This window comes from Cyrtonyx montezumae, unplaced genomic scaffold (genome assembly GCF_038088225.1).
Source record: "Cyrtonyx montezumae isolate F1298 unplaced genomic scaffold, pur_monq_1.0 scaffold_10, whole genome shotgun sequence".
In the NCBI taxonomy this organism is placed as follows: Eukaryota; Metazoa; Chordata; class Aves; order Galliformes; family Odontophoridae; genus Cyrtonyx; species Cyrtonyx montezumae.
In genome coordinates, this window is record NW_027071826.1 from 8,634,760 (window position 1) to 8,661,522 (window position 26,763).

General features: G+C 40.6%; 1 protein-coding gene across 1 annotated transcript in view; it reads right to left on the bottom strand.

Moving 5' to 3' along the window:
- Window positions 1-26,763, bottom strand: part of KIF26A (kinesin family member 26A) — a 94,784-nt gene that overhangs the window by 32,057 nt on the left and 35,964 nt on the right. The window contains exon 4 of the mRNA XM_065749518.1: window positions 15,052-15,218. Within this exon, the coding sequence (XP_065605590.1) occupies window positions 15,052-15,218 (167 nt within the window). The remainder of the gene's footprint in view (window positions 1-15,051; window positions 15,219-26,763) is intronic.

Here is a 26,763-nt window from a genome sequence, read left to right on the forward strand (position 1 = left end):
TTGACATCAAAATGAGGCTGTTTCTGGAACATGAACATCACAGGCATCTTGCACAAGCAGTACAAAACATCTTTTTGGGTTGGTTTGTTTGCTTTTCTCTATAAAGGGGAAAATTTAAGGAGTTAAGAATTGAGCAACTGGGGAAAACAAAATATAACTAACCCTACACTTTGAATATGAATGTAAATAGCTGTCATCCTCAGCACTTACAAAAAGCACAGTTTTTTAACTGCTACAAAATCCAGCTGGGCAGCAGCCTTCATATGCTGTGCTTGGGCTCCTGGAGTGGTCCAGGCAAGGAGAACCACGGAATGGCTCATCAATCCTTCTGCAACTCTTGCAACATCAGAATATACTTGGTGGTATCCCAGCCAAGTACTCATTAGAACAAAATATAGGCCATGCTGGTTTGGATGTGGGCCCATCAAAATGAAACAAAATCCAACTACTCAAAACTCCTCACTTCATGAGAATATATACTCACAGGCCGTTTCTAAGACAGACAAAAATACTGGATTTCCTACAGTCCTTATTCAACAACCCATTACTGAATTTACACCCGAGTTTCCAGTTCTTTTTTTCTGCCAGCATTCTATTTCTCAGGTAGAATCCGTCCCATGACAATAGGGAAGGCCAACCTCTAGTAAGTTGGGGGCCTTCTTTGTCCACCACTAAAAGGCTGAAGCTGGGATCATACCAGACCACTATCTGTAGGTGCTGTGCCTATTTCCTCTTGATTTGCATCTCTTCCTCAATTTTAATCTCTCAAGCAAGGCTTTTAAATTCATCTTCACCTCCACGGTGTACTGTCTGATCTTCTACAGTATCAATTACTTCTTCAAAGGGAAAGTTATAACTTCTAAAGAATATAGTATGAAACTTAAGCATTAGACTAATTTGTTTTTATGGGCATCTTCCAAGTATTTAGTCACAACTTCGACACAGGCACACTTTCCACTCACCTTTGGTTTTCCCCTTTCAACTTCAAGCACTAATCTATGGAGTATTCTTGCAAGGGAAGCTAAGCTCCACTATTATGTCTCTCTTCCAATTAAAGCTTCAGAGACACATGCATATATTATTTTTACTTCTAGCTGTGAGATCTACTGTTTGCATTTTGCTTAACTCTTTCCATCTCTAATAGAAGATGTCTTTTAAGATGCTCTGGAGAGTTCTTTTCTCATAGCTAGGTGTCACGGTAGAAAATAAAACTAATTTATGGCACATGCAGGAGCATTCAAATATCAAATGACAAGGGACAGTCTCTAACCTGTTCCTTCCCCCCAGCACAATTTACAGATTACTAGATTTTTCTGCCATGCATGGATGAGACCAGAGAGGAAAAGCACAGCCAGATCAATTACATAATGCTCAGCATCTAGGGAATAAGTGTATGCAGCAATGGCAGCTACAAAGTCTGCCCTGTGAAATAATAAAAAATACCATTTTTTACTTTATATTCTTTTTATGTGGTTAGTATGTCATTTCAGATACTCTATTGTACTGCAAGCTGCTTCAAAGTTACATTCACTATACACGTTCTGCACATAATAGCTCTGAAAGTAAACAGCACAATTTAAATTCCTAAAAAAACAGTGTTCCACCTAGGTATAATTTCTCCATGACATAGAAAACTAGAATTTAAGCTATTATAATGATGCAAAATTACAAAATTCCACAAAGTGTTTTCCTAACATGTATTAAACTTCACAAGGAAAAGTGATGTGAAATACAGTCTGGGACACATCCTAGAAATGAGTCAAATGAGACAGATGCAGAGGACTTAATTTGAAAAGGTGGGTTTGCAGACCAAACCACACAAGTCAGATTAAGCTCCACTGATAAAATAATAAAAGAAAACTTATTCACATTCATTCCAGCACAAGCCATTATGTATTAACAATTTTAGCATCCTTAGCCAGCCTTATCACTGTCATTCATATTGTGAAAATCTTTTAGGGTTTTATCAAGCAAGACATGGCCAAAGGAGTGTATGCTTCAAGTCTCAAATAGCTTTGGAGTTTACTTTAAGGTCCACTCAGCAGTTTTGGCCTGACCTTGTCAGATATCTCTCAACTTTTTCCTGTTTCTGAACCCTTTGCAAAGCTTGCAGAATTCTGGCTTCAGGTTTACACTGGGTATCAGCCTTCACCCTTAAGAAGGATCCTACTGAACTTTCTCTGCTCCCAGCCCAACACAGTCATTGCCCCTCATCACATAACCCAAGCCTTTCTCACTACAAAGCTATTCCAAAAGAAGCAGTGGGAAAGTCACAGTCTGTCATTGTATCTGCAGTTCCAGTTATTGTTTCCTTAATTACTCGTCAATACAGACAACAAATAGACGGATGTCCTACAATACACTCTCAGCATTCTGTCCCGAGCCTTCCGCAACTAACAGAATAAACTTGGTTGGCATTATCACTTTTATTATTGCTATTACTGTTTGATTTGTGGTTCTAAAATTAGAAAGCACAATGAAACAATACAGTTGCTGCCCAAAACACCATACAAACTCAAAAATAAGCAGGGTATTGGGTTTCACTGGTACCATTTAATGTGGAAAATAAAACTGGTTCAGAAAGAGCCATTTTTTTAAAACAGAAAGCTGGGAATGTCTAAATCTGTCACCAAGTTTTGGGAGGAAAAAAGTCACCATCTGTATTTCTGCAATAAACTTTGCTCAACGGCTCTTATGAAGCATGAATTAAATTTTGAGATTATGTCCTGTTCTTCCCCCTAGAACAAGGTTACTGGGTCTCTGTGATGCATATATAGTTTAAGGAGCATGTGCTGACTTTCCTCACTTCAGTACCATTATACATGTACAGCACCAAATTTTTGTTTGCTTAGCTGTCCCCACAATGCTGTCCAGACACGTTGCCAGGAAGAACAATAAATGTTCCTTATTTCACTGGTTTACTTTCTTCAACAAATAAATAATTTTATTTGATCACAATGCACAGCCTCAAACAATGGCATTTTTTAAATGGGTGACAGAAATAAGTTTCAATAGAAAAATATCATTCGAAAACATTCCAAACTCTATCTAATACTGTGGCAACATTACCAAGTCAACATTATGAAATCAAGTATCTCCAACGTGAGATTAAGTTCAAGCCTCGCACCTTGCACATAGTATAAATTCAGGCTTGAATTTCAGCTTCTCACTTTGAGTGACCTCTTAATATTCTCTTATTATCTCTCATTAAAATATGAAAGGCAAATACATATATATATATATATCTCAGCTACACTGACGTATTAGGAACATCATCATCTACATTTTCGCATGGATAAATTCTACCTAATGTATTTCCGTTGTTTGCCCAAGTTGTTCTTAGAAACTTCAGGGAAAGCAAGTCACAGCCTCCTGAGGCAGTCAGTTCTAGCTTTTAACTATTGTTGCTGTTAGAAAATTCACACCTCGTGTCTCTCTCATAAATCTGCCTTGCTGTAATTTATTTTCCTTATTCCCCCCCCCCCCCACATGTCCCCAGCAGACATGCAGAGGAACTTATTTCCTTCTGCTGCTGCAGCTGTTACCTGAATGAAGACTGCAAGCATCCCTCAAACTTCTCTTTTCCAGACAAAAATGTCCCAGTTCTTCCAATTTCCTTTTACAGATCAAGTTTCCTTGCTTTCTGATCACCTTTGCTGCTCTCCCCCTACTCTATTACCTTCACCACATACAGAATCAAGGCCTGATGGACAGGTGTGCAATAGCTGAGATCCACCAGAATTCAGGCACCACGCAGAAAAAACAGACAAAGCCACTCTGTGCCAAACTCAGGAAGACCTCAGGGAAGTGACAAGTTAAAATAAACCTGCAGAGTACAGCTGACACCAGAAGAGCTTTTGCATGGTGTAGAGACCCAACAGCTGATGTGCTTTCTCAGGCACACATTATTTCTTAAACAGATGCAGCTCACCAAGTGATTTCCAAACAAGAATCCAAGAAGGAATTTTCATGGTTCTTCTCTGTAATTTTTCCCAAAATTTAACACCAAAGGGCAGCAGTCACTGATGTTTCCACTCCAATTGTTTTTTCCACTCTCCCAAACCAGTGGCTTCTGAGGTGACTGGTACACAATTGTTACGAGTGATGTCAGATCTGTATTCTTCTCAGTATGCAGACTTGGGATGCTTTTCTGGCCAAGGAACATTGCTTCAGTAGCCAGGACTAAGGATCAGAAACTGATTTATTTATACACTCTCCAGGGTAACAGTTAGGCACTGCAGCCTGCCACATACCATTTCCAGCCCTGCTTACTAATGATGTTCAACAAAGCAGGAGCAGTTGCACATACTGCTGTACTGCAATGCTCACTGTTTACAATTGTGTCATATGACAAACTGCTGAAAACCTGTGTAGGTTAATCTTTAGGTAAGCAGGACTGTCAACACCTAATATAGAAATATGCCTGTATCTGGGTCATACACAACATAGATAGCTCCATATTGAAAACACAGCTACTTGTCTGACAGCAGTGTTTTCTCGCCATACTTCATGAACTAACTGAGCTAAAGCAGGCAGAAATCAATCACCACATCAATCTAAGAACACACCTTAGGCAAGAATAGTTAGATTTATTCACCAGTAAGACAGGGACTCCTGAAACAGGCTGAGGAAAACTAAATTTTCGTCTCATTGGTATTCTATCAAGAAAAAGTAATAAAGCCATTTTTAAAACTGAAAAGTAATGAAACAGAAACAATAGTGCTAACTAGCCATTCATTATTAAAGTAATTACTTTAATAGATCACTTAACATTTTGCTCTGCAGTACCAGCTCCCAATATACAGAAGGAAGCCAGCATCAAAATGACTTATCAGGCAATACATTATTTTTGTTACAAAGGATATTGCACTCCACGCTATTCATCAAAAACAATCTGGTATGAAAAGCAAAAACATTCTGCTCATTCAGGCTGTTCCTGGGAAGGAACAAGCACACCTGCGATTGCAAAGGATGAGAGACAAAATGCAGGACATGGCTAACATGAGGGTCATCTGAAGCACAGGGTTCAGGCAAACATACAAAGGGAAGAGTGGGGCTGAAGTAGGGCCCTCTAATTCAGGATTTTCTCATTTCTGATCACTTACTATGATCTGAGTGTCAGTTAGCACCTGCAACTGTAAAGCTTCCAATAACTCTGGGGATGGTTTTATTTTTAGGTTACCTTCCTTTATCCCAGCACGCTGACCCCACACACATACCTTTCTCATCACCTTCAGCTCCCTCTGTTCCACCTATCAGTGCATATCTAGAAAATCCACAGAGGGTCAGTCCTTCCTTCAGCCAGGTTTTATTTCAGATACTTAGTGAAAGCGTTACGGAGTTTAATGCACTGACAGCACTAACTGATACAGTGGAAATCACCGAAGTATTATGCCCACACAATGAGTATTTTTAAACAAAGGAGAGACATACAAGCTACTTAAAGTCCAGTGCTCCTGGGACTTGTTTAACTGACATCAGAACTGAAGCAATACTTTTCACAGCTACAGCAGGCTGCAAGGGCACACTGCTGCCATCCACCAGTATCCCCAGGTCCTTTTCAGCAGGGCTGAGCTCTAACCTTTCATTCCCCAGGTTGCACTGATAGCGAGGGTTACCACGACCCAGGCATAAGACCTTGTATTTGGAAACACCCTTCATAATCCAACAGGAAAGATGAGGGAGATTTTGAAATCTTGCAGTTGGTCAAGCTCTGCAATTGTAGTGCTGGTGTTTTATGTTGCCTTGACACTTCATTTTTGTTATAAATGGTAATGATAAAAATGATAATCTCATTTTGCCTCTAGCACAAGCAAGCAAAGCAGTCAAGCTCAGAACACAGCCAGTGTCAGCTGAAAATGCACACACCCTACAAACTGCATGCAATATTTGGTAAACTGAGTGTCAGAGTGACTGCAAATCACCCATGAGAGATAAATGCTCTATTATGAGATTCTACTTTTTCAATTGCTAAGTCTGTCATGCCTTAATAAAGCATTAAAATAGTTAAGTATGTTATTAAAAGAGCCTGAAAGACACCACGTTGTGAAACAGGTGCAAACTGTCAAATTACAGCCCTGCAGGAAAGTCACCGTTATCATTTTACCAATGGAATGCCTCACTCCTGCTGCAACAAAACCACCAGTGCAGCTGCCACAGACACCAAGCTGAGAAGTCCCAATTAATGGGGTCAGAATAGGCACTGATATTCAGAAGCCAAGGAGGCAAAAAGTAGGCTGAGGGAAACAGCGTGGATGAGTAAGGTGGGAGAAGTGTTCCTCTTGGCCATAGGCATGCTCAGGTAAACTGCATAGGGAGGTGCATTCAGCTATGGACAAATGAGAAAATACAGACAGGAACATAAGAAAAAATCCTGAATTAGAGGATAAAATATTGTGTTCAGGAAAGCAGAGAATCAGAGGACAAAAGAAGAAGTATCTGCATGACTCCAGTCAGGAGTTCAGACTTCTCACTAGTTTAAAACTCCTTTTACCATTTACACCACACACATGCACATTCCATCAATCACTTGTGTCTCTATAAATTCAAACTTTGGCAGCTCTGAAGGCACAAATTCTGTCCTACCATGCATTTGTGAACACATTTGTTTCAAGATATTCTGCTTTGTTCTTCCAGCTGGGCATCATGAACATCTCAGAACACAGAGCGAATCCAACACCGCGATAGTGTCTGCACAGAGCCACCTAAAGCAGCTCAAAAAGTCATTTCATCTCGTAAGGGGGCTGCCTCTGGTGCTGCAAAACCTCCCGTATTATTCATCAAAGCACTCGGGCTGACAAAAGCCCTGCACAGAATCACAGAATTGTAGGAGTTGGAAGGGATCTCTAGAGATCATCTAGTCCAACCCCCCTGCCAAAGCAGGCTCATGTGAGGCTTCCCAGGGATGGCCTCACATGAAAAAGAACTTTAAGGCAACTGGTCAGCAGGAAGCACTGCAAGTGTTCTGTTATGCCTTAATTCAGTTTTTTATATGAAGGGGTTAAGACCTAGAACATCCTCTTGATTACAATATATTCACCTCACTGCTTCTTTACCTCCTCTTTTTGCTGAACCACAGCTCTGTGTCCCCAGCTATCTTCCCTATTACTCTAAGTCTTCACAGACAAGCTCTTCATAGCAGGGAGCATGGCTTAATTTACATAGTGCTTTATCAGTATATGGTATGATGCAGTATTAGCAATGATGCCAGTAATGATGTCTTGCTCTTAAACACCGTTCTGAGATCATTTCTGTCTGCACGAACAAAGCCTACTAAATTCAGTGTTATCTTCTAATTCATCCTCATCATGCATGAAAGCTAAACAGGCTATACCTAAGGCATACACTATTTTGTTTGTCCTTAATTATAGGCACTATTATGCTGCCACAGCAACTAGGAAAGCTTAAGCTGCCCCGAGATGACATAAGATACTACACAATGCTACCCACCCTGCCCCATCTCCTGTCCCTGCATAGCACTGGGCTATACACAGGTCACATTTTCACACCAGGGACTGCTAGCAACCACATTCCAGCAGTCACAGCATGGCACCAGCAGGACAAGGCAGTCCGCCCAGTGTCACTCACTCCATCTCCACCTGCACATCTGCATGAGGGTTTCCTAGAATCACAGAATTGTTAAGGATGGAAAAGACCTCTCAGATAACCTAATTCAGCTGTCCATCTACCATCGATATTTTCCACTAAACCATGTCCCTAGGTATCACATCTACACATTTCTGGAACAAATCCAGAGACAGTTACTCCACCAGCAGCCTGTGTCACTGCCTGACCACTCTTCTGGAGAATTAGCTTTTCTTAATATCCAACAAGAAACCATGCAGCAAGGAAAAGGTGTCTGGGAAGGTATCACAGTTCCAGTACCCTGTGGTGGGGCAACAGTCCAGGGACCAGGCTGCTCCAGCCCACCAGATTCTGAAGAGAGATTCACTGAGGAAAAGATGGGAATTACACATCTGACACACCCTAAAACAGCTGGATGCTTCACTTCATCTGCATATCTGTTTCTCTTCCCCAGGCTACAGATTGCGTAGCCACCTTCCCAACTGACTTCCAACAATGATCGGGTGGTAGCAAGAGAAAGTGGGGCACCGTGGGGATTTAACGAAGAGGGGCTGATACTCTGAGTGGTTGCTGAGATGCATGAATGCCAGTCAGTTGTTATGTCCCCGGAAGAGCCTCACAGCTCCCATGATACTGCCACGACACCACGATGGGGAGACAAACAATGCACAGCTCTTTGGCTACGTCTGTCAGGAAGGCCAGGAAAAGCTGGGATTCCACCTTCCCAGATAATTCATCTAAATTTAATTTTCTGACGCACTTCAGCATATGACTTCTCAGATGTAGACGATCCTTAACGAGGATACAACTGACTCTGCTTCTTCCCCTGGCTTGTGATTCACTGAAAATTTACTGTAGTTACCCACAATCATCACAAGCGCTTCTGTTGCAGCCTCACAAACTGGCCTGACTACCACAGGTCAGCACTAAAACATCTGGCTCAGACTCCAAGTGTTACACGTTTTCTTCACCTTCTGGTGAACTACTACTTACTTGTAACCCACTCATCTACTTCAACTGTCCAAGAGATTTAAATTGTGCCTGCTCTGCACAAAGCCAGAATACCAGCACATCCCAGCAGGGTACAGGGCAAAAGTTTACAGCTATTAAATACAGAGAATTGGTGAACTACGTTATGAGCTTAGCAGAAATATAATTCTTGCTTTTAAAAGGACAGAGGATGGCAGGGTGAAGTGATTTAGCTGGAAACATCTTAAACACGGCAACTTTAAAAAAAAGTATGTTTCTTCTTTTTTATTTTTGTTCTTTTTTTTTTCCCTGTATTAAATTCTGAAAGTACTGACAGACATGGAATAATCAGGTTTAACAGGTTAGCAGTAATATATGCCTCAAGTGCTCCTAATACATCATAATCTTCTTTCACAGAATTTGCATCACTGTCAAACCCAACTACTGATTTTCGGTTGATGCTTTTAACGTGTTTCTATGGTTACTTTCCAAGGTCGCATCACAGACGCCTGAACAGCAGTTCAGACAGACAAAAGGCATTTTGCATCCTTCACTGTATTAAATAATTTATGAAAGTTAAGGCATCCTCATGGAAAAAAAAAAAAAAAGATCATGAAAGAATGGTTCTGCAGTTATTTTCTCAGCAACAGTTTGAAGCACAGTAAAATCAATACCTCTACAAAAGCCTTCAAGAGGTAGACTATTTGACTAATGCTCCACATGGTACAAAATGCTAAGGAACACACTCTAAGTTTAGATCTATATGCACAAGCCTACACGAACTGCATGAGTGAATCTTAAAGCAGAACAAGTAGACATCTAATTTGCTACTGTCAGCTTCATCTTTTAAATCAGGCAGCAGCTATTGTCTCTGTAAGTATTCTGAATTTTAAAAATGCAAAAATAAAACTGAAAAAGTGAAGTAAAAACGGTAATGACAGCCTTTATTATTTCCATCATTTTTCATTCAAAGCCATACAGATTTCATCTGTCCCAGAAACATTACAAATTTTGACTAGCATAATGAAAGCTTGTACACAAAATATCTGAATCCTCTGCCTACCGCTACACTAGATCAGAGTTTATTGGAACTAATTGAAGTGTCTGAGGCTTGGAACAAAAACACATTAGTCATTTAGTGGTTGTGCTAATATTGCTATGCCTTTCCTGCAGTTTCATTAGATACAGGCTGCTTCAATACCCTAATCATATGCTCAGTCACAGCACAATCAGTACACAGAGTACTGACAAGCTGTCCCACCATGCCTTGTGCTGATAAGGTGTCTGCTCTATGACTAACCTCAATTATTGACTATATTTTATGGTCAATCTAATGACCGAATGCTTATCAGTGAACCATCAGGTGCCTGTAATAGGATAGTGACCCTTAGTTTATATGTACCATTACTGCTCATTAGTGAATAATTAGATTCTGTAATCCACAACTCACAGGCATTACAATATGATGGAATATCCTGAATCTAGGAAAAGACTGTGCTTATTTTAATTCTTAAGATGTTCAATTGCATTACTCAGAGACTGTACTTAATGTCTTGCTAAGAAAAGCTGCTTGCAAAAAGCATATAATGTAATGTTTTATGTCATGACTAAATTGACACAGCTTTCCCAAACATGCAGAAAGACGTTGAGTGGAAAGATAATGGGTGTGATTCACCATTGCGATTCTCCAGATTTATTAACTTAACTGGTCTTAATCTAGTGAAGCCCAGCAACACTGCAAATAATTTAGAGACCTAGAAACTAGGGAGTGCACTGTGAGTGCTGTGTTTGGAAGAGTAATTCATCACTGCTTCGAAGGCAATGGTCTCACAGCAGCAAGTGCAACGCCGTGCCCAAGCCAGACTGGAAAGCCATAAAAACAATCAAATAAGATGATTAATATTTAAGACGTAATTCAGCTTGTTTTCTGTTCAGTCTTACTCAGGGTCAGCTGGGTTTATACACAGTTTCCTCCAAAGAGCTTTGATTCCTTTTAGCTACCTCACTGCTGCTCAAATCCCCACTCTGGATACCAAGGCCAGACAACCAAAAGAATGAAAACTCATTTGGTGGTACAGACAGCTCTGCCATGGCTGTCACCAACCACCAACAGGCAAAAATAATCCCATTAACAGCAACGATTTCAGTTTGCAGGGGGCCTTGATTCTTCTCTCAAGGGAGTGGTATTTTTTCTTAGGCAATTAACCTCTTCCCAAGGGCATGCTCATTCTCCTCACTGCCTTTCTTCCTACTCTTGGATACAACACCTCCACTCTTTCCCAGGTGTCCGGCTGACAAAATCCAACTGCTTATTACAGCTTTCTACTAAAATCAGTCAATATTTACTTAGCTCAAAGCATAAGAGAATTCAGCCCGCAGAAGGGTCCTACAACTTTCTCACATATTTTCACTCAATAATTTCAAGTTTGTTCAGGTTGCTTATACAAAAAAAAAAAAAAAAAAAAAGAAAGAAAGAAAGAAAGAAAGAAAACAAAAGAAAAAGAAAAGAAAAAGGCACTGGAAACACATACAAAGTGTGAAGCACTACAGCAAGGCATGGCTCAGTCCACATGAATGGGCAAAGCCCACTTGCATTTTACTTAAACCTGAGGAATGCCCACTTATAACTTCTCCTGCACTGTAAGGGTCAACTGGGAGCCTCTTCACAACCACCAGTGTTGATGAGCTGCACTTTTTACTCCAGCATTCTTATTCTGACAGTGACCTACTGAGAAACTGCATTTTCTGCTAAATCCTCCAGTCCTTCAGTAACACAACCATTGAGTAATGTCTAGCAATTTGCTTGTGTGGCACAGTCTGCTGTGAATCAAAGCTTTTTCTCCTTCTATGACAGATCAGAGTGAGGAAAAAAGGCTTAAAACTGATTTAATTTCTTAATACACTTCTGTCTGCCGGTTCTAATATTTGGCTTTGATTTTGAATACTTAGCACTTCCTCACTAGACTCTCTGCATTTCTAGTAATGAATAAAATGTTTTTCTTTTTTCTTTTTTTATTTTTTCAAAAAGCAGAGCATAATTAAGCTTAAAGAAATTAAATATGACATTCAAATGAAAAAGAGCTTTGGATGAATGCATAAACTTGGACTGCACATCCACTTAACAAACTCAATGTATTCACTGCAAAGACCATCTTACAGATATTCATTTTAACCTCATGTACCTCTTATCAAGAGGTAAAGACTTTGCAGCAGCTATTAGTTTTTTTCCACATGAGGATATGAATATTGCTGTACTGCCTTCTGAATTTGTGACCTTACAAACTATGGTTGTCACTGCGGAATAAACTGGAGAGAAAAACAAACAAGTAAACCAAAAAAGTTGCACAGTCTTAACTTCACAGGTACAAGCCAGCCCACAAGCAGGAGTCAAAGGGTGCTATTTCACTGAATAGAGATTCTAGGTTTAATTTGAAATACATTTATGTGCTGCCAGCAAACCACGTCACAACCCAAAAGCTAATTGTGCTGGGACCTGTACAAACATAGTTAATGCTGCTTCATGAAGAACAAGACTAGAAGCCTTTATTCATGATTTACTGTTTCCACTGCTAAGTAAATCACAGACACAGTTTCCACAAGCAATCTACAAAGGCTTTGTCTTCTAAAGTAACTAACCCTGCACCCTCATACACTTAGAGTTAATATACATGCATATTTTTGCCTAGCTACTTTATTTCTATGACAAAACAGCCCTCTTCCCAAGGAAAAGGCGCATCCATAGCCACTTTTTAAAAAGGACTCCTGAAAAGATTGAAATACTCAATAGAAAGACAGAAAGTGGGCAATGCTTTAGGAAAAAAAAACAGATTGCGTGCAAAATCTTCCATATATTAGCTGTATTTATTCCAGCCACAAACAGGGGAAAAATATTCCAGGCTCTGCATAACTCAAATAGCAGACTGGCCTTTCAGAATTTAAGTGGCTACAGAGAGAAAGATCATAGGAAAATAATCAGAAAATATGACAAATGGGGACAGCAGCATATTGCCAGTGCTACGACTCCTCTTTTATCTCAAAGTGCTTGCTGAGAGAGATTTAGCTGAATGAGAGATGAAGGATGGTGAAGAAGAGGCTGCTACAAAGGATGCAAGGGAGAGATGACCTTCTACCACTAGCTCAAAGTTGGGTGGTGCAAAGGGAAAAAGAGATAGGGGTGGAAAGGTTAGATTGAACAATCCTGATATCCCACCATGACAGAAGAAAAACTGCTGGAACTGTTGATATTCTAATACTTGTGCTCCCAGGATAAGCTACTACTTCCCCAGTTTCTGCCTGCACCTCTCACTCTCTCTCATCCCTGAAGACTTCCTCTTCTTCCTCCCAAGGGCTACATAATTCAGCAATGAGAGAAGGATGCAGCAATGACAATTTGATCCACAGGTTCTCACAGCAGGACGCATTAGAAGCAAAGGAGGAGCGGTGGGAGAGGAAGGTTAATGATGATAGGGATGGATCTGCCTGGCCAGGATTAGGCAATGGTATCCACTTGAGGACTTGTTCAATGTATATAAGACTGCCAGGGACCAAACTGGAACTCTCTCTCCTCCTACCTTCATCAGATTGTCTGCATTTCAAACTGTATGTTAAATCACAGCCATAACTGAACTTGCTTCCTGAATGCTTGCTTTTAAGGATCAAAAAACTCTTAAGAGGGGCTCTGAGAAGACTGAGAAATGAATGCTGAAATGCACTTATCAGCAATATGATTAAAGATTATGAAATACTAATTCAGATCATTGCTAAAAGTAACAAGTGCTTTGTGGAAAAAAAATAAAATAAATAAATCTACTAGCCCTATTGTTTGGTTAAAAAATTGAAGAGAATTTTGAACAGAGAAAACGCACAGGGAATAAGCAAGGTACTAATGGATTTTAAAACATTTTAGCTAGCACATTGCTGCTAAAGCCATAAAACTGTGATTCACTCAGGGCAAAGACAGATTCATGTGAAGCAAGTAGGGCCTGATCCAATACACAGTGATGTCAGTTTCAGTCCTGCTTCAAGACTGAAGACTTCAAGAATCTTTGAATCAAACCAATGACAACCATTAGCAAGGACCTGCCTCTTTTACAATAAAACCAGAACTGTGTTTTCCTGACCAGTGGCAGAAGCATCACTGGGAGGAAAAGATTCAGGATCTTTTTTTTTCCCAGATTATCAGGCACCAATTTCTTTCTCTCAATTCTAAATGGGTTATTTTATTTTCTGGATTCTCCAGTGAAAGATAACCTACATTTTCTTAAAGCACATATATTAATCTACTTCAGTTCATACCCCCAGTACTAGAATAAAACTTGTGCAACTGGTCACTCTAGCTATCATGGAAAGGATTAATTTGTCTTTATTTAGGTAACTAAAAGGAAAAAAAAAAGTTTGAGCTTTTCCCCTCCCCTTCCTCTCCACTCACACCAACTTCAAATTACTGTCTTACAACAAAACTCTTCATCCTCTGTCAGCAACATCTCTCAATGTTGATTTTAAACTTGCAGCACAGACCCACAACATGAGTTTCCGCACACGACAGTTGGCACAGACCTTTCTGTGCCTCTCACGTACAGAGGCATAGGTACCTAATGCTTCAGACTCATAGTACCACATTCTTCTGAAAACAGCACTCAGGAGGATCAGCACTTTTTGACTTGAGATTATAATTTAGGATTCATTTTTCAAATGTTGCAAAAATAATTAAGGGAAAGGAAAGAATACAATTTTTACAGAAATACAAGATTAAAAGGATCCTCGATGCATAAATTTTACTTTAATGCCACTCACAGACATACGTTTTTTCAATATTGTCTGAAAACATGCTCAGTTCTGCATTTAAAAAGGAGTTTGGAATGCAAGTACAAAGCCCTGAATTTTGTTGTTTTAAATACCATCTGCTTGACAACGTATTGCATTTAGTCAACAGTGCTAATTACAACAAACGTTTCACAAACAAAACTAACAGTTTATTTTCATTATAAGACCCAAGAACAGGGAAAAAAGTTCTATGCTAGTGCTATAAAAGCCTTAAACTGTTTTAACTCCTGTTACCAACCATAGGGAGAAAAAAAAGTAAGAAAAAAAACATATGCACCTGTGACCATGCTGCTGAATAAAAATCTAAATAAAAACCTCTTTTAGTTTTGATATGAGCATAAAAATGTTGTTACTTTAGCTTCTACTCCAAGGAAACCCACTGAAAACCAGTTTTGCTACAGATAGAAATGTCCATTAAGGACTAGCTAAACACCAATAGGCATGTTATGGTTATGGTCAACTAAGGCTCCTGCTCAGGTCTCCAGACAGAGAAATGGGATGTCACTGTCACATCCCTGCTCATCAGTGGCAGTAGGAAGACCACAGGTGACCAACTCTACCTCTCAGCAACCAGTACCAAACACTTCACTTTCTACCTACAGAAAAGGACTCAAGAACATTTCACAACCATTTGAAAATTCACAAGGAGTTACAGAAAACAGAAAGGTGACAAACCTTATGAAGAATGAAGCTGCAGCCGAGGTACTCGCCGAGACTCCAGCTGGAGACACCAAGCTCTGGGAAGCTGCTGAACCACCGGGTCCTGCGGGGTCGGAATTGATCTGCCCTGAGCTGACCTGAATGCTGGGACCATCCCAGACACTTTCTGGTGCTGTTTCTGCCTGAAGAAGAAATAAAGGAAATATACAGGTTAATATACTTGCTGAATGGCCATGACAGGGAACAGTTTCATGCAGTATTTTCAATGAGTGCAAGGATGAACACAAAGATGAGCTGAGGAGCAATACAGCTGGACAAGTATACCACAGAAGGTCCTGCAAGAGAGAAGGTAAAAGCCATGACTGCAGCAGACAAGCAGAAAAACACAGAGACCTTTTGTGATGGGTAATGCACAGTTAAATAGTTTGACAGGCATGAAGAAATGGAAAACGATAAGCAGAACCCTTTTGTTTTACTGTGTTATTTGGGAGCTGGCAGAACTGTTTATCTGGTTCAGTTATAACTGTCAGAAATTATTTCTCAGTGGCACATCATCTACAAGACCTATCTGTTTAAGAGGAACTAACCAAAGAGTCACATTTGTAACAGGTTTCCACAAGAATAACTCCAGGAACTAAATAGAACAAAAAAATGATTTTTAAAATGTGTATACAGCCCTGCTGTGCTGCATTATCCATCTTAGCTGCACAAGTACATTTTTGTCTCCTATAAACAGTTGCAGCAGAAGAACACGAGGAGCTGCATCTTCTTCAGCACAATGCATCCATGATATCTGAGACTGAGTTTGGAGGGTGGTGGCTGTTTTGGAATTCTGACAAAATGACAGACATTGGTATTGTAAAATTATGTCATGTCGATACCATCCTTCCTAGGCAACTAACTCTTTCAGAACCAAGTTCAATTAAGTCCCACCAGTCAAATATTCAAAGACAGTGCTGGGAAGGACTCCTTTTAGGAGAACCTGCTCTCCGTCTAGAAGTGCTGAAGATTTAATTAAAGATGACACCACAATAAATATTTGTCAAAAGAGTTAATTGCTTCACATGTGAAAATATATGATATTTCTGTCATCTGAAATACTTCTTTGACATTTCCAACTAATTAGCTAAATTAAATTTGAGAAAAGGAGACAGTCTTGTAATGAAGCACAAATGCAATTAAGTATTTCCTGGGATGCCACCAAATTTTAAATTTTGTGCTACCATAGATCATGTTTTACAACTGCAGATATATAAACATGGTAATAGGGCCTTCCCAACCACATAACACAATAAACATTTTCATACACTGAAAAAATAGAGTTGTTCTCATAAGAACTGAGGCAGCCCTGTTATTAGGTATCAAGCACAGAAAAACTCTGCCAACCACGCAGTGCTTGACTGAGTGTCTGGAGCTTCACGTGGACTCGTTCCCATAGGTTCTTACTGCTGAATTCCCAGTTCCCAGAGAAGTCAACAAGAAGGAAGCGCTTTCAGCTCTTCAGAATTTCTGCACTTCAAAGGTTAACATTGTTATCATAACAGGAGAGGTGACAAAATGCTTCACCTAACAACTCGGCAACAAAAAATACTTCATAGGCCACACTGGAGAGATCTGAGGCTGAGACATAGGAATATTCAAACAAATTAACTTAATCCTAGTGCAGTCACTTGTGCTGTAAGCCTAACTTGAAGCTTTAAACAACCTTCTACAAAAATCCGTCCCTTTGTAATACAGATGTCCCAGAAGATTCGATTTCTTAGTAATGCGGGAGACCAAGCTCTGCTAGAGGTCAAGGATGACACAAAAAAATGGTATGCCAGCAACATACACACAGAAAATGAAGTCTGTCTACACCAGCCATGAGCTACTGACATTGAACCATCACACATGGACAGCCTGGGAATGAGATGACTGGAAAATTATGAAACCTGCTTACAAGGTTAGCTACTTAAAACTAAACGATGGAGTAAAGAGGTGGTAAATAAAGCAAGTACCTGAGGAGCATGGATTAATTGAAAGGAAAAGTGTATGGGCTTGACCCCATGCCAGCCATGAAAAGTATATGGCACATAGCAAAAAGTATGCTGGCTGGGAAAGACCCAAATGTGCCATCTTCAGAGTTACCTGAACTGATGCAAAATGCTACTAATGAGGAGAGTTTTGCAAATTGTGGATTAAGACATGCATCAGACACATAAGAGAATAACCAAAAGAACAACACACAACAACATCACAGAAACAATCAAATGCCAATGAGGAAAAGGTGGACTTAGTATCTATGACCTAAGCTGCTGCATCAGCTGTAACACCAAGCTGCCCTGCATGGTTACTGGCACACAGTGCTACACTTCACCCTTGGTTTCTCCTAATTAAGCATTTTGAGCTATGAAAGTAGAGTTACACAGCAAAGTGATGAAGCAAGGTGGAGCAAGACTGGTTCCTGGAGAGAAGGGATGGGAAACTCTGAAGCCCGGTACGCTGAGGGACTGGCACGCTCAGAGGCCAGCATGAGAGGGAAGGAAAACCCACCAACAGCCACTCCTAGCATTAGTGTTTGAATATTCCCTTATGTTCTGCCAGAAAGACAACCACAACCCTCTGTCATGTGCACTGTCTCAGATTAAAAATTGCAGGCTAAAGCTGAGTTCCCAAGATGTACACATATTTTTCCATTCACTTTTAACAGGACAACATTAAACTGCAGGATTTTGAAACACAGAAATCACATTTAAGTAAAATATAGAAAAAAGAATACTAAAGCAGCAGCACGTCTCTAACCAATCATACTTTAACTTATGCATAACATAAAGCTGAAGATAAAAACTGTATTTATCAGGAAACTTCGGGGAATTTTACAGGAAAGTATGCCAGATTTATAAGAACTGACTGGAATCTGTTAACCAGATCAGGTTTTGCTTCTTTGTAAACACTCATCTTCTGACAGGTCAATTCCCATAAAAGCAATTCATGTTCAACAGAAACATGAGCAACAGATAACACACACACTTTCTTCACCACTTTTTCATTTCTATGAGAACGTAAAAGACTACATTTCCAAAAGAGTGCAATGCCTGTGGACATATCAGGCACCTAACTCAGAACATCCCAATCTAAACTCATTTTGCAGATAGCAGATGGTTTATATTTTTCAAACACCCATTTTCTAGCCAACATATCTAAGCTGGATCATCACAGAATCATAGAACAAGTAGAACAACCCAGGACGCTGGTAAATTGCCATTCCCAGTATCATTACACACGTTTAAAAACTCAAACTGCAATTTCTGGGTAAATTCGACGGTAATTTTTCTCAGTTCTTTGCAAGAAATTCACATTGAATGAGGACAATGGGAAGCCATTAACTCTTGCAGAGAAGAAAAAGTGAAAGACAAAAGCAAGATAAATTCATCAGAAGCCTAGCACAGAAGACAATCCATACCTTTCTCATTAAGTCTTCAATTACTCAATTAGCAATTTTAAACATTGCAGGAAGACTGATGTTAATTCTCACCAAGAAGCTGTGGAAGAAAAAAAAAAAAAGCCAAACAGGCTCTTCCAAGTTTAGGATTAATTTTAACGACTGTTTGTGGTATACAACGTAAAAACATTTTCTAGCCCAATCATTTTGAGCTCGCCACCATACAGCCACATCTCAGCTGTTAAGGACGGCAGGGTCAAGCTTCCTCCAGGCACATCCAGCATCCCTAGCTAAAGCAGTATTTCAGCACAGATAAATAAATCGGGAGTGCACATTAACTTTCCAAATGAAGATGGCCACACGGTCAAACACTGATGGTCATGTTTCCTTTTTGCCTTTTTTCAGCTCTGTGCTCCACATTCACAATGTTTGCAGCTTTGGTGGGAACCAGGCAGCAGCCCATTGGGACCAAACAGGCACACAACTGCCCAAGGGGACATGTCCTGAGGCGATTCCAGGCTGCAATCTCACAAGTGTGTTCTTAGATTTATGTGCCAGTACTTCTGGAAAATTGAATGTCTGAGGCTGTACCACCTTAGCACACTGGGACCAGCACAGGAAAGTGAAGATAGATAATGGGGAATAAAAAAAAAAAAAAAGCAGACTACCTGAGGACAATAGCAAACCAAGAATTCCATGTTTCTACAGAGAAGTGTTAGGAGGAACAGCTCCATGGGTACAGCCCTCCTTGCAGTCACACACTAGGACTGTTACTGATTCAGGAAAATCCAGTTAAGATATGAGGAAATTTTTCAGGTCCAAGTCATTTGCCCTGAGGCAGGAAAACTAAACAGAGATAATGGGACTCTCTTGCACACTCCTGCTTCAGATTGCGTCTCCTACAGATGCTGAAGCGTACAGCTGAGTAGACTTTGTTTTTAATTTAAACATGAGAATTATCTTATGCCTCACCCTAATCTCAGTCCATTCTCTTTCGGGGACTGCATATAGAAAATATTTCTCTAAAGGGACGGAGCAATTCTGCAGAATGTTTTTAAGCACAGAAGTCTGCGCAGCGAAAAGACTCCAGCATGCAGCTGAAAGGGAACTGTGCTTCTCTGTTTGCTACATTCTCATAAATCACTCACGACCAAGCACAGAAATCACAAACTTGTCACTATAAAGTGTTGCTGAATATTTTAAATGTCACAGGCCTCCATCCAGAGATTAATGAGTTTGTGGGGTTTTTTTAATTTTCTAAGAAAAATCTGGGGGTGATAAAAACCATTAACCCTCTGGAAAAAAGCCAATCCTCAAAGGAAGGAGTTCCAAAACTGCTCTATAGTATGGCTTCCCTTTATTTTCTCTCTGAAGCCACGCAGGGACCGGTGCCAGTAAGTGTAGCAAAGGCAAGGGCTGAAAACGTCACACCAGGTGTTTTGCAGGTTCACGCACACTGAATGTCTGAGCACATCAGTGATGAGAGGGTTTTGGTTGGGGTCCCACTGCCCATCCTGAGTATGTGGGAGCAGCACTGGATGTGCTGCATTTTGGCTGGCTGACAAGGCCACAACAATTAACTGTGGCACAGGTTACTCCCAGTGCAAGTTCCTGAAAGCTCAGGGCGAGGACAGAGAGAGACAGAGGTGATCTGACATCCTCAGGCTGCAGAGATGTGCTGGGTATGGCAAGGGCATCCCCTGTGCCGTCCCCAGTTCCCAGCACATGGGTCCCCTGCTGTGACCAGATGGCAGGAAACATCTGTCCATGCATAAACAAGTCAGACTTGTCCAAAATCACACTATAGAGAAGCTGGACATAGATTAAATTTCCAGGTACATAGTATGCTGTCAAGTGATTTCCATCTAAAGGACAATTACAACCACAGCAAGCTCTTAACAAGTTTGAAGTACATAGCCAAGTGCTAAGCTGAAATGTTTTCAATTTTCTGAGTATTTCCATTCTCTGGACACTGACCTTTGTCCACAGAACCAAAAAAGCCAAGCTAGGTGCTGCCACTTCAATATACTGTATTTCAGAACACCAGACTCAAAACGAATGCATTCAGCACAACTTCACTAGTTAACTGCAGTTGAAGCTCTATCAACATCAGCCCTGATACTCTCCTGGGATTTTTCTTTTTCCCACCACCAAGATGTATTTGCCCCTTTTTGACTTGCAGGACAAAAGGCAGAATTTAAGTAGTTGCTTTAATTGACTATTTTCCACTTTCGGACTACAACATCACAGCAAATTGAACTGTTAAAAACTTCTACCTGGGTAATGCTTATGCTATAAACCCTCCTTCCCCCAAGCATATGCCTCCCACGAGAAATGTCTCCCTCTCAGGTTGACTAGCATGACGTAAAGTTAACCATGAAGTATACGTCAGTTGAAATGAAACATGTCCTGGAGAAACTTTATACTACCACTTTCTGTTGGGGTTCATTATAAAATAACTAGGGTATTTTACAACTACAATACACTACTGTAGTCATTTCATAACCTGCAGCTGCAAAGTGGTAACAAAAACGCCTAAACCTCTACATTCAGACTTTTATGAGTATTGTGTGTTCAGCATGAATCAAACAGAGTGTAATATCCCTTCCCCAAAAACGGGTTTTCAGCTACAAGAGTTGCTAATGCCTGGCTTATCGTTTTATCTTTAAAGATGAGGCAGAAGGGGAAAATCACAGAAAAGTACAAATAAATAGAAAGGCCTGTCAGACAGGAAAATACTGTAGGAGATCCAAAGGCAACTTCAGGGCTCTTACTTGTTGGTCTAATACCTGAATTACTATCGTAGGCTTTGTACCTTCACTACCCAAAATCATGTGCAGACTGTGTTTCATGGACTGTCCTCACTCATCAACTGCAGGGCGTAGACACCCAATGTGCTCCCAGTGCTGATGCCTTTTACAGTACAAAGATGGAGATGAAAGTTCCCCTATGACAAGGGGCTCCTGATCTCACCCTGACCCATATCTCACCTAAACCATGCTCCTCAGTCCCAGAGACTTATTGTGGGCAGACCTTGGGCTGGCCTTCTTTGTCTCTGAAGTGTCCATTCCTTCCTTCAGTCTGCCTACATTCCCAGGCTAGGAAGGCTGCAGCAAGGCTCGGAAAGCAAAAGGTGCCAGGGGGTACAGATGAACCTGCTGCTCCCCTGCTCCCATTCACACCTTTGCAATGACAACATTCTCTCTCATTCTGACTCAGTTCACCATAGCCGAAGCTTCAGTACCCATACAGGTGACCTCACATCTCAGCTGCATGAAACAGCAGTGCTGAAAGAAGCAGCAAGCAATATTCTTTTTTTCCTCCTTCACAACTCTCTGACCACCAAACATACAAATGTTATTCTCCTATTTGCACATGTAAACCCGCCACTTGGAAAGATGGGAGGACACCAAAGGGTCAGGAAGGGCACAGACCCTGCTGCACATACACACTCTCAAAATCAGGCCCCTTCCATGTACAATCAATTTAAAACAGCCAGCCTAGAGGAACTGTTTCTTCTAATGCCTCCAGGCAAGCATCAGAGAATGTTGCTTGGAACCATCCCTGCTGACATTACAATAGTTACAGCTTTCAATGCCAAAAAAATATTGCTGTATACTGCTCAGGGTGTTTTAATTTACCATTGTGGTCCAAATTAAAAATGAACTGTCTATTCAAATGGACAAATATATGGTTGAATCACTGCTTTTTGTCAGAGGCTGATATGAGCAAGCAAAGGAATTCATTAACAAGCTCATAATAATGCAAATTTCCGTTAGCTTAGGATTTGTTTTTCTACCAGAAGACAAATGCTTTTCCATTAGGACTGAATTCCAAAGGCCAGATGAGACTCTAGCAGCCAAACACAGGACACACACAAATCTCTGAAGGAGAACTTGCATATCTTCCTGAGACTGCAACAAAATCTTTCAACATCTTCAGGCAACTCAATCAAAGTTTCACTGTGTCTCACTTTCTCTGTTCTGTAAAATGGAATCATAATGTTTCCAAGAATTACATCTCCTTTTTTTGCATTATTTTGCAATTATTATGTTGTTTTAGTGGCTGACATGTAATGTCAACAAATAAAAGACAAAGGTGGCCAAAGACTGTCATACCCAATTTCTTTTTCAATCATGCTTGAGCTGTTCATATATTACACACAACTACTTTAAAGAGAACATCCCTCAGGACTAATATGCCTGACAGCTACCAAGTGCAAGGCATCCACTGATTAGTGTCTACCTTGAAGTCACAGTTACATGAAGAGAAAACTGGGCCTTCATTACACCAGAATCTAGAGTATATGGCCCGATCGCCATCAAGCTTATTAAGCAGCATTAAGTTTCCAAGGGACAGTTCAGACTATACGATAATTGGTGAAGGACACCAACCTTTCAAATTAGGGCAGGAGATGTGCAGGTACTGCTCTTTCTCCCTTGTGGCGGTTCACTGCTTACTCCCCACACTGAAACTCTGTGACTCAGATGCACGGACAGTCATGATTCTCTGCAGGTGTCCCAAAGATGTTTCATTTCAGGCAGATAAGTTAAATGCCATGCCAGCAATGAGAAACTCCAGAAGAACTTCCCAAACATGAGTGGGCAAAGAAGGGCCAAGTGAGGTTTGACACACATATCAGTAACATAAGACACACCTAAACAACGCATACTAAGTAAATTTACAGATGATACCAAACTAGGAGGAGTCGTTGACTCCCTCAAGGGTGGAGAGGCCTTGCAGAGAGATCTTGGCAAATTAGAGGGTTAGACAGTCAGCAATTACAGAAAATTTAACAAAAGTAAATGGTGGATTCTGCATCTGGGCTATGGTGATCCTGGCTATATTTACAAGCTGGGGAACAAGAGACTGTAGGCAATCCTGCAGAAAGGAATCTGGGAGTTCAGGTTGATGACAAGTTCAATGGGAGTCAACAGTGTACCCTGGAAGCCAAAAGGGCCAATGATATCCTGGGGTACATCAGGCCCCGTACTGCCACCAAGCGAGGGGATAAATTGCTCTACTCTGCTCTGCACAGTGTGGCCTCACCACAGGCAATGGGTGCAGTATGGATGCCACAAGATTACAAGGACATAAAGCTGTTAGACAGCGTCCAAAGGAGGGCTACATAGATGGGGGTGAGGTGGGGGTTAGGGAAAGGGTCTGCCCCAGAGGACCAAGGACATGGAACAGGCTACGCAGGGCAGTGGTCACAGACCTGAGCTGTTGGAACTCAGGGAGCATTTGGACACTGCTCTCAGGTTTGGATTTTGGCTGGTCCTCTGTGGATCCAGAGGTTGGAGTTGATAAACTTTGTGAGTCCTTTCCAGCTTGGGACATTCTATGCACACTGAATTCAGAGCTGGCATTTACAGCTCAGGGAAGACCTAGGAGTCATTGCAGTTCTCTGAAATCTGTGGTTCAAGATGTAATAGCAAACAAAAACTACCAGATTTTGAGCATCACAAAGCAGGGTACTGAAAACAAGAAGGAGGCTGTCCACACATTTAGTGCAGTCCTAGTCCTGCATCTGAAGACAGAAGTTAGGGGATGACAGATAAGCAAGTCATTGTCAAATGGGCAAGAGGATGAAGCAGCAGTCTTAGGAGGAGATATGACAAAGGCTGGGACAATTGTTCACTGAGATGAAGGCTGAGAGGCATCTGACTGAGGGCTGCAAAGTCAGAGGTAGTGAACATGCTGAATGAAGAACTACAGTTCACCTATTCCTGTATTATGAGGGACAAGCAATGGACAATAAAACTGATAGGGTATAAGTTTAAAAGTGATGGCATAGAGTACTTCTTTGCACAGAGGTAAATGAACTCTTGGAACACATTGACATAGGATGTGGAGGCAGAGACTGTCAGCAGGGTCAGAAAGGCATTAGATAAATTCCTGGATGACAGGCTTATAAAGAGACACTAAAGGAAACAGAGATGAGCCCCTGAGACCTCCCCAGCTGCGCATGCTGAGGACTATGAGCAGACTGCACAAAATAGCTAGGCTCCAGAGCTCTCCCTAAGTACGATTAATAGCTCCACTGCTGGATCCAACCCTAAACATGACGTGGTTCAGCTCAGACCCAGTAGGATATTTCTAACACATCTTATCACTTACATCTATCTTCTCGCTGGTCTTTCTTATCTTAGTAATGGGAGGTTGTGCCATAGGTCCCCATAAGAACATCAGAGTCTTCAGAAGAGTCTGCTGAGAATGAAGGCAATATGTGATTCATCTGCAGAGCTACTCCACAGAGATCAACTAAACTCAGGCCATACTCAAAGCCAGCCATCATAAGGCAACCCTCTTGCCTGGATTTTCCACTAGCTTTCTACAATAGTTGTGACTACCTTGACCAACATTACCACCCTTACTTTTGAGAAGCATGAGTTGGAGGTTCTGAATAGCAGATCCATTATATTTGCCCTACAGCATCAAAAATACAAGAACGGGCTCTGTTCAAATGCTTCCTCCAAAGTAGATACCAGGAAAGAACAAACTCATCCAATTTTGAGAGACTACCAACTGTATGAACCCAGTGGAATTAACTTATAAGCAGTTGGGCACCAAACTAAAATAGTAATAGACCAACTACACAAAATGACAGACCACATCAATTTGTATAATGATTTATACAGACTCACTTGTCTAGAAGTGTTTCATGCCTGAATCTTATAAGTACTGCTTTAAGATTCAAAGTGAGCCTCTAATTATTGATCCTCCGTTACACTGGGAAATTACCTCATAGCAGTTTTAAAGTTCTATTTATAAGTCTAATAATCTCATCATTGATTACGGTGACTGTATTCTAATTATAAATCCATTATCTCCCCAGCAATGAAATAAAATCAATAATGCACGTAAATGGAAAAGAAGGAATTTAAATGCATACATTAATGTCATTCCAAGTAGCACTATTTTATGCACCATCTCTAACAAAACTGTGTCACATCATTAGCAATAATGTGAAAAATCTTTTTCAATTAACAAAGCTAATTTTATACTATGTTCAGTAAAGTGGCAATCCATTCCATTAAAAACACACACATATGAAATACTTGAAACACCTATGAACTCTTATCTTTATATCATAAATTCTCTTCCAAGTGCTCAAACAGAAACTTAGATACATTTTATACTGGTGCTTTTTAAAACTCCTTTCAGAAGCTGCCACTTAGGGTCTTTCAGTGATTCCAATTGCAAGTAACAAAGAACATCAACATCTGCCACATGCTCAGCTGCTCATACCACAAAACAGGAGATGCTCTCACTGTGCAGTGTGGCTACCTGCATTCCCACAACCCTGACATGCCTTCACTGGAGTATTCAGCCTCAGGAGCAAATGTTAAACTCAAAAGTGTTTTCCAAAATAAGTACCAAATTCAATCTTATTTTATCCAAGTGGGTGACCCACATTTGTATCCCACCACATAGATTAGTTCCTTTCATGCGGTACAGAGACCTCAGTAAAATACTTTTCCTCCATCTGCCTTCAGCTGACTAAGGTCTGAGCTCAATTTGAATTTATCTGGTTCCTCAGTTTTTCACCTCTGAAATGGTGAGGCATCATTCAGCTGGAGCCCACCCTTAACCAACATAGTGCAGAACAATGGAAGCCTGATTAAGGCACTCCTAGATTAGATATATAGTCTTACTCTAGTGGATGACATTTCTGAGCTCCAGCCAAAAACTAAGAGCCTTTCCTGTAAGGTGATTTTTAATGTTAGAAGGAGTAGGATACATGAATTAACAAATCAGATAATACACACAGTTTAAATGTACTAAGCAAAAGACGTTGACATGAACCGGGTGAACAGAAAAGGACAACTCAAAGAAACTAATTCAGAGGGGAGAATAGAAAACGTAAAGAGCTGGGGTAAAAAACAGGGAGATATTTTTCACTTACAGTGTCATTTATGATACATTTTCCATATAGTCTATGAACCCTTATTACTTTGAAAAAGACATTGCATAAACCCAAAATGTTCTCAGAGAGTTCCGCAGAAGTTACATAAAGAACTTCTGGGAGTTTGAAGGCAATTAACCTCAGCAACAGCCCTTGAGATAACCTGAGACCCAGTAAAGGTAAATTCTGTGAATTATCATTTGCAAATTATCTCTGAAATCTGCTTGTCTTAAACCTACCCCTGATTAGTATAGGTGAAGTCTGGGCCAACATTCTTTATTATTGCTTGTTGACTGCAATTGTCAGCAAAGGCCAGTATGGATTTGTTTCCCTGTGAGAGCTGTAATAATAACTGCTTAGCCTAGAGGGGCAAAGGATCAAAAGAACTGTGCTTTCA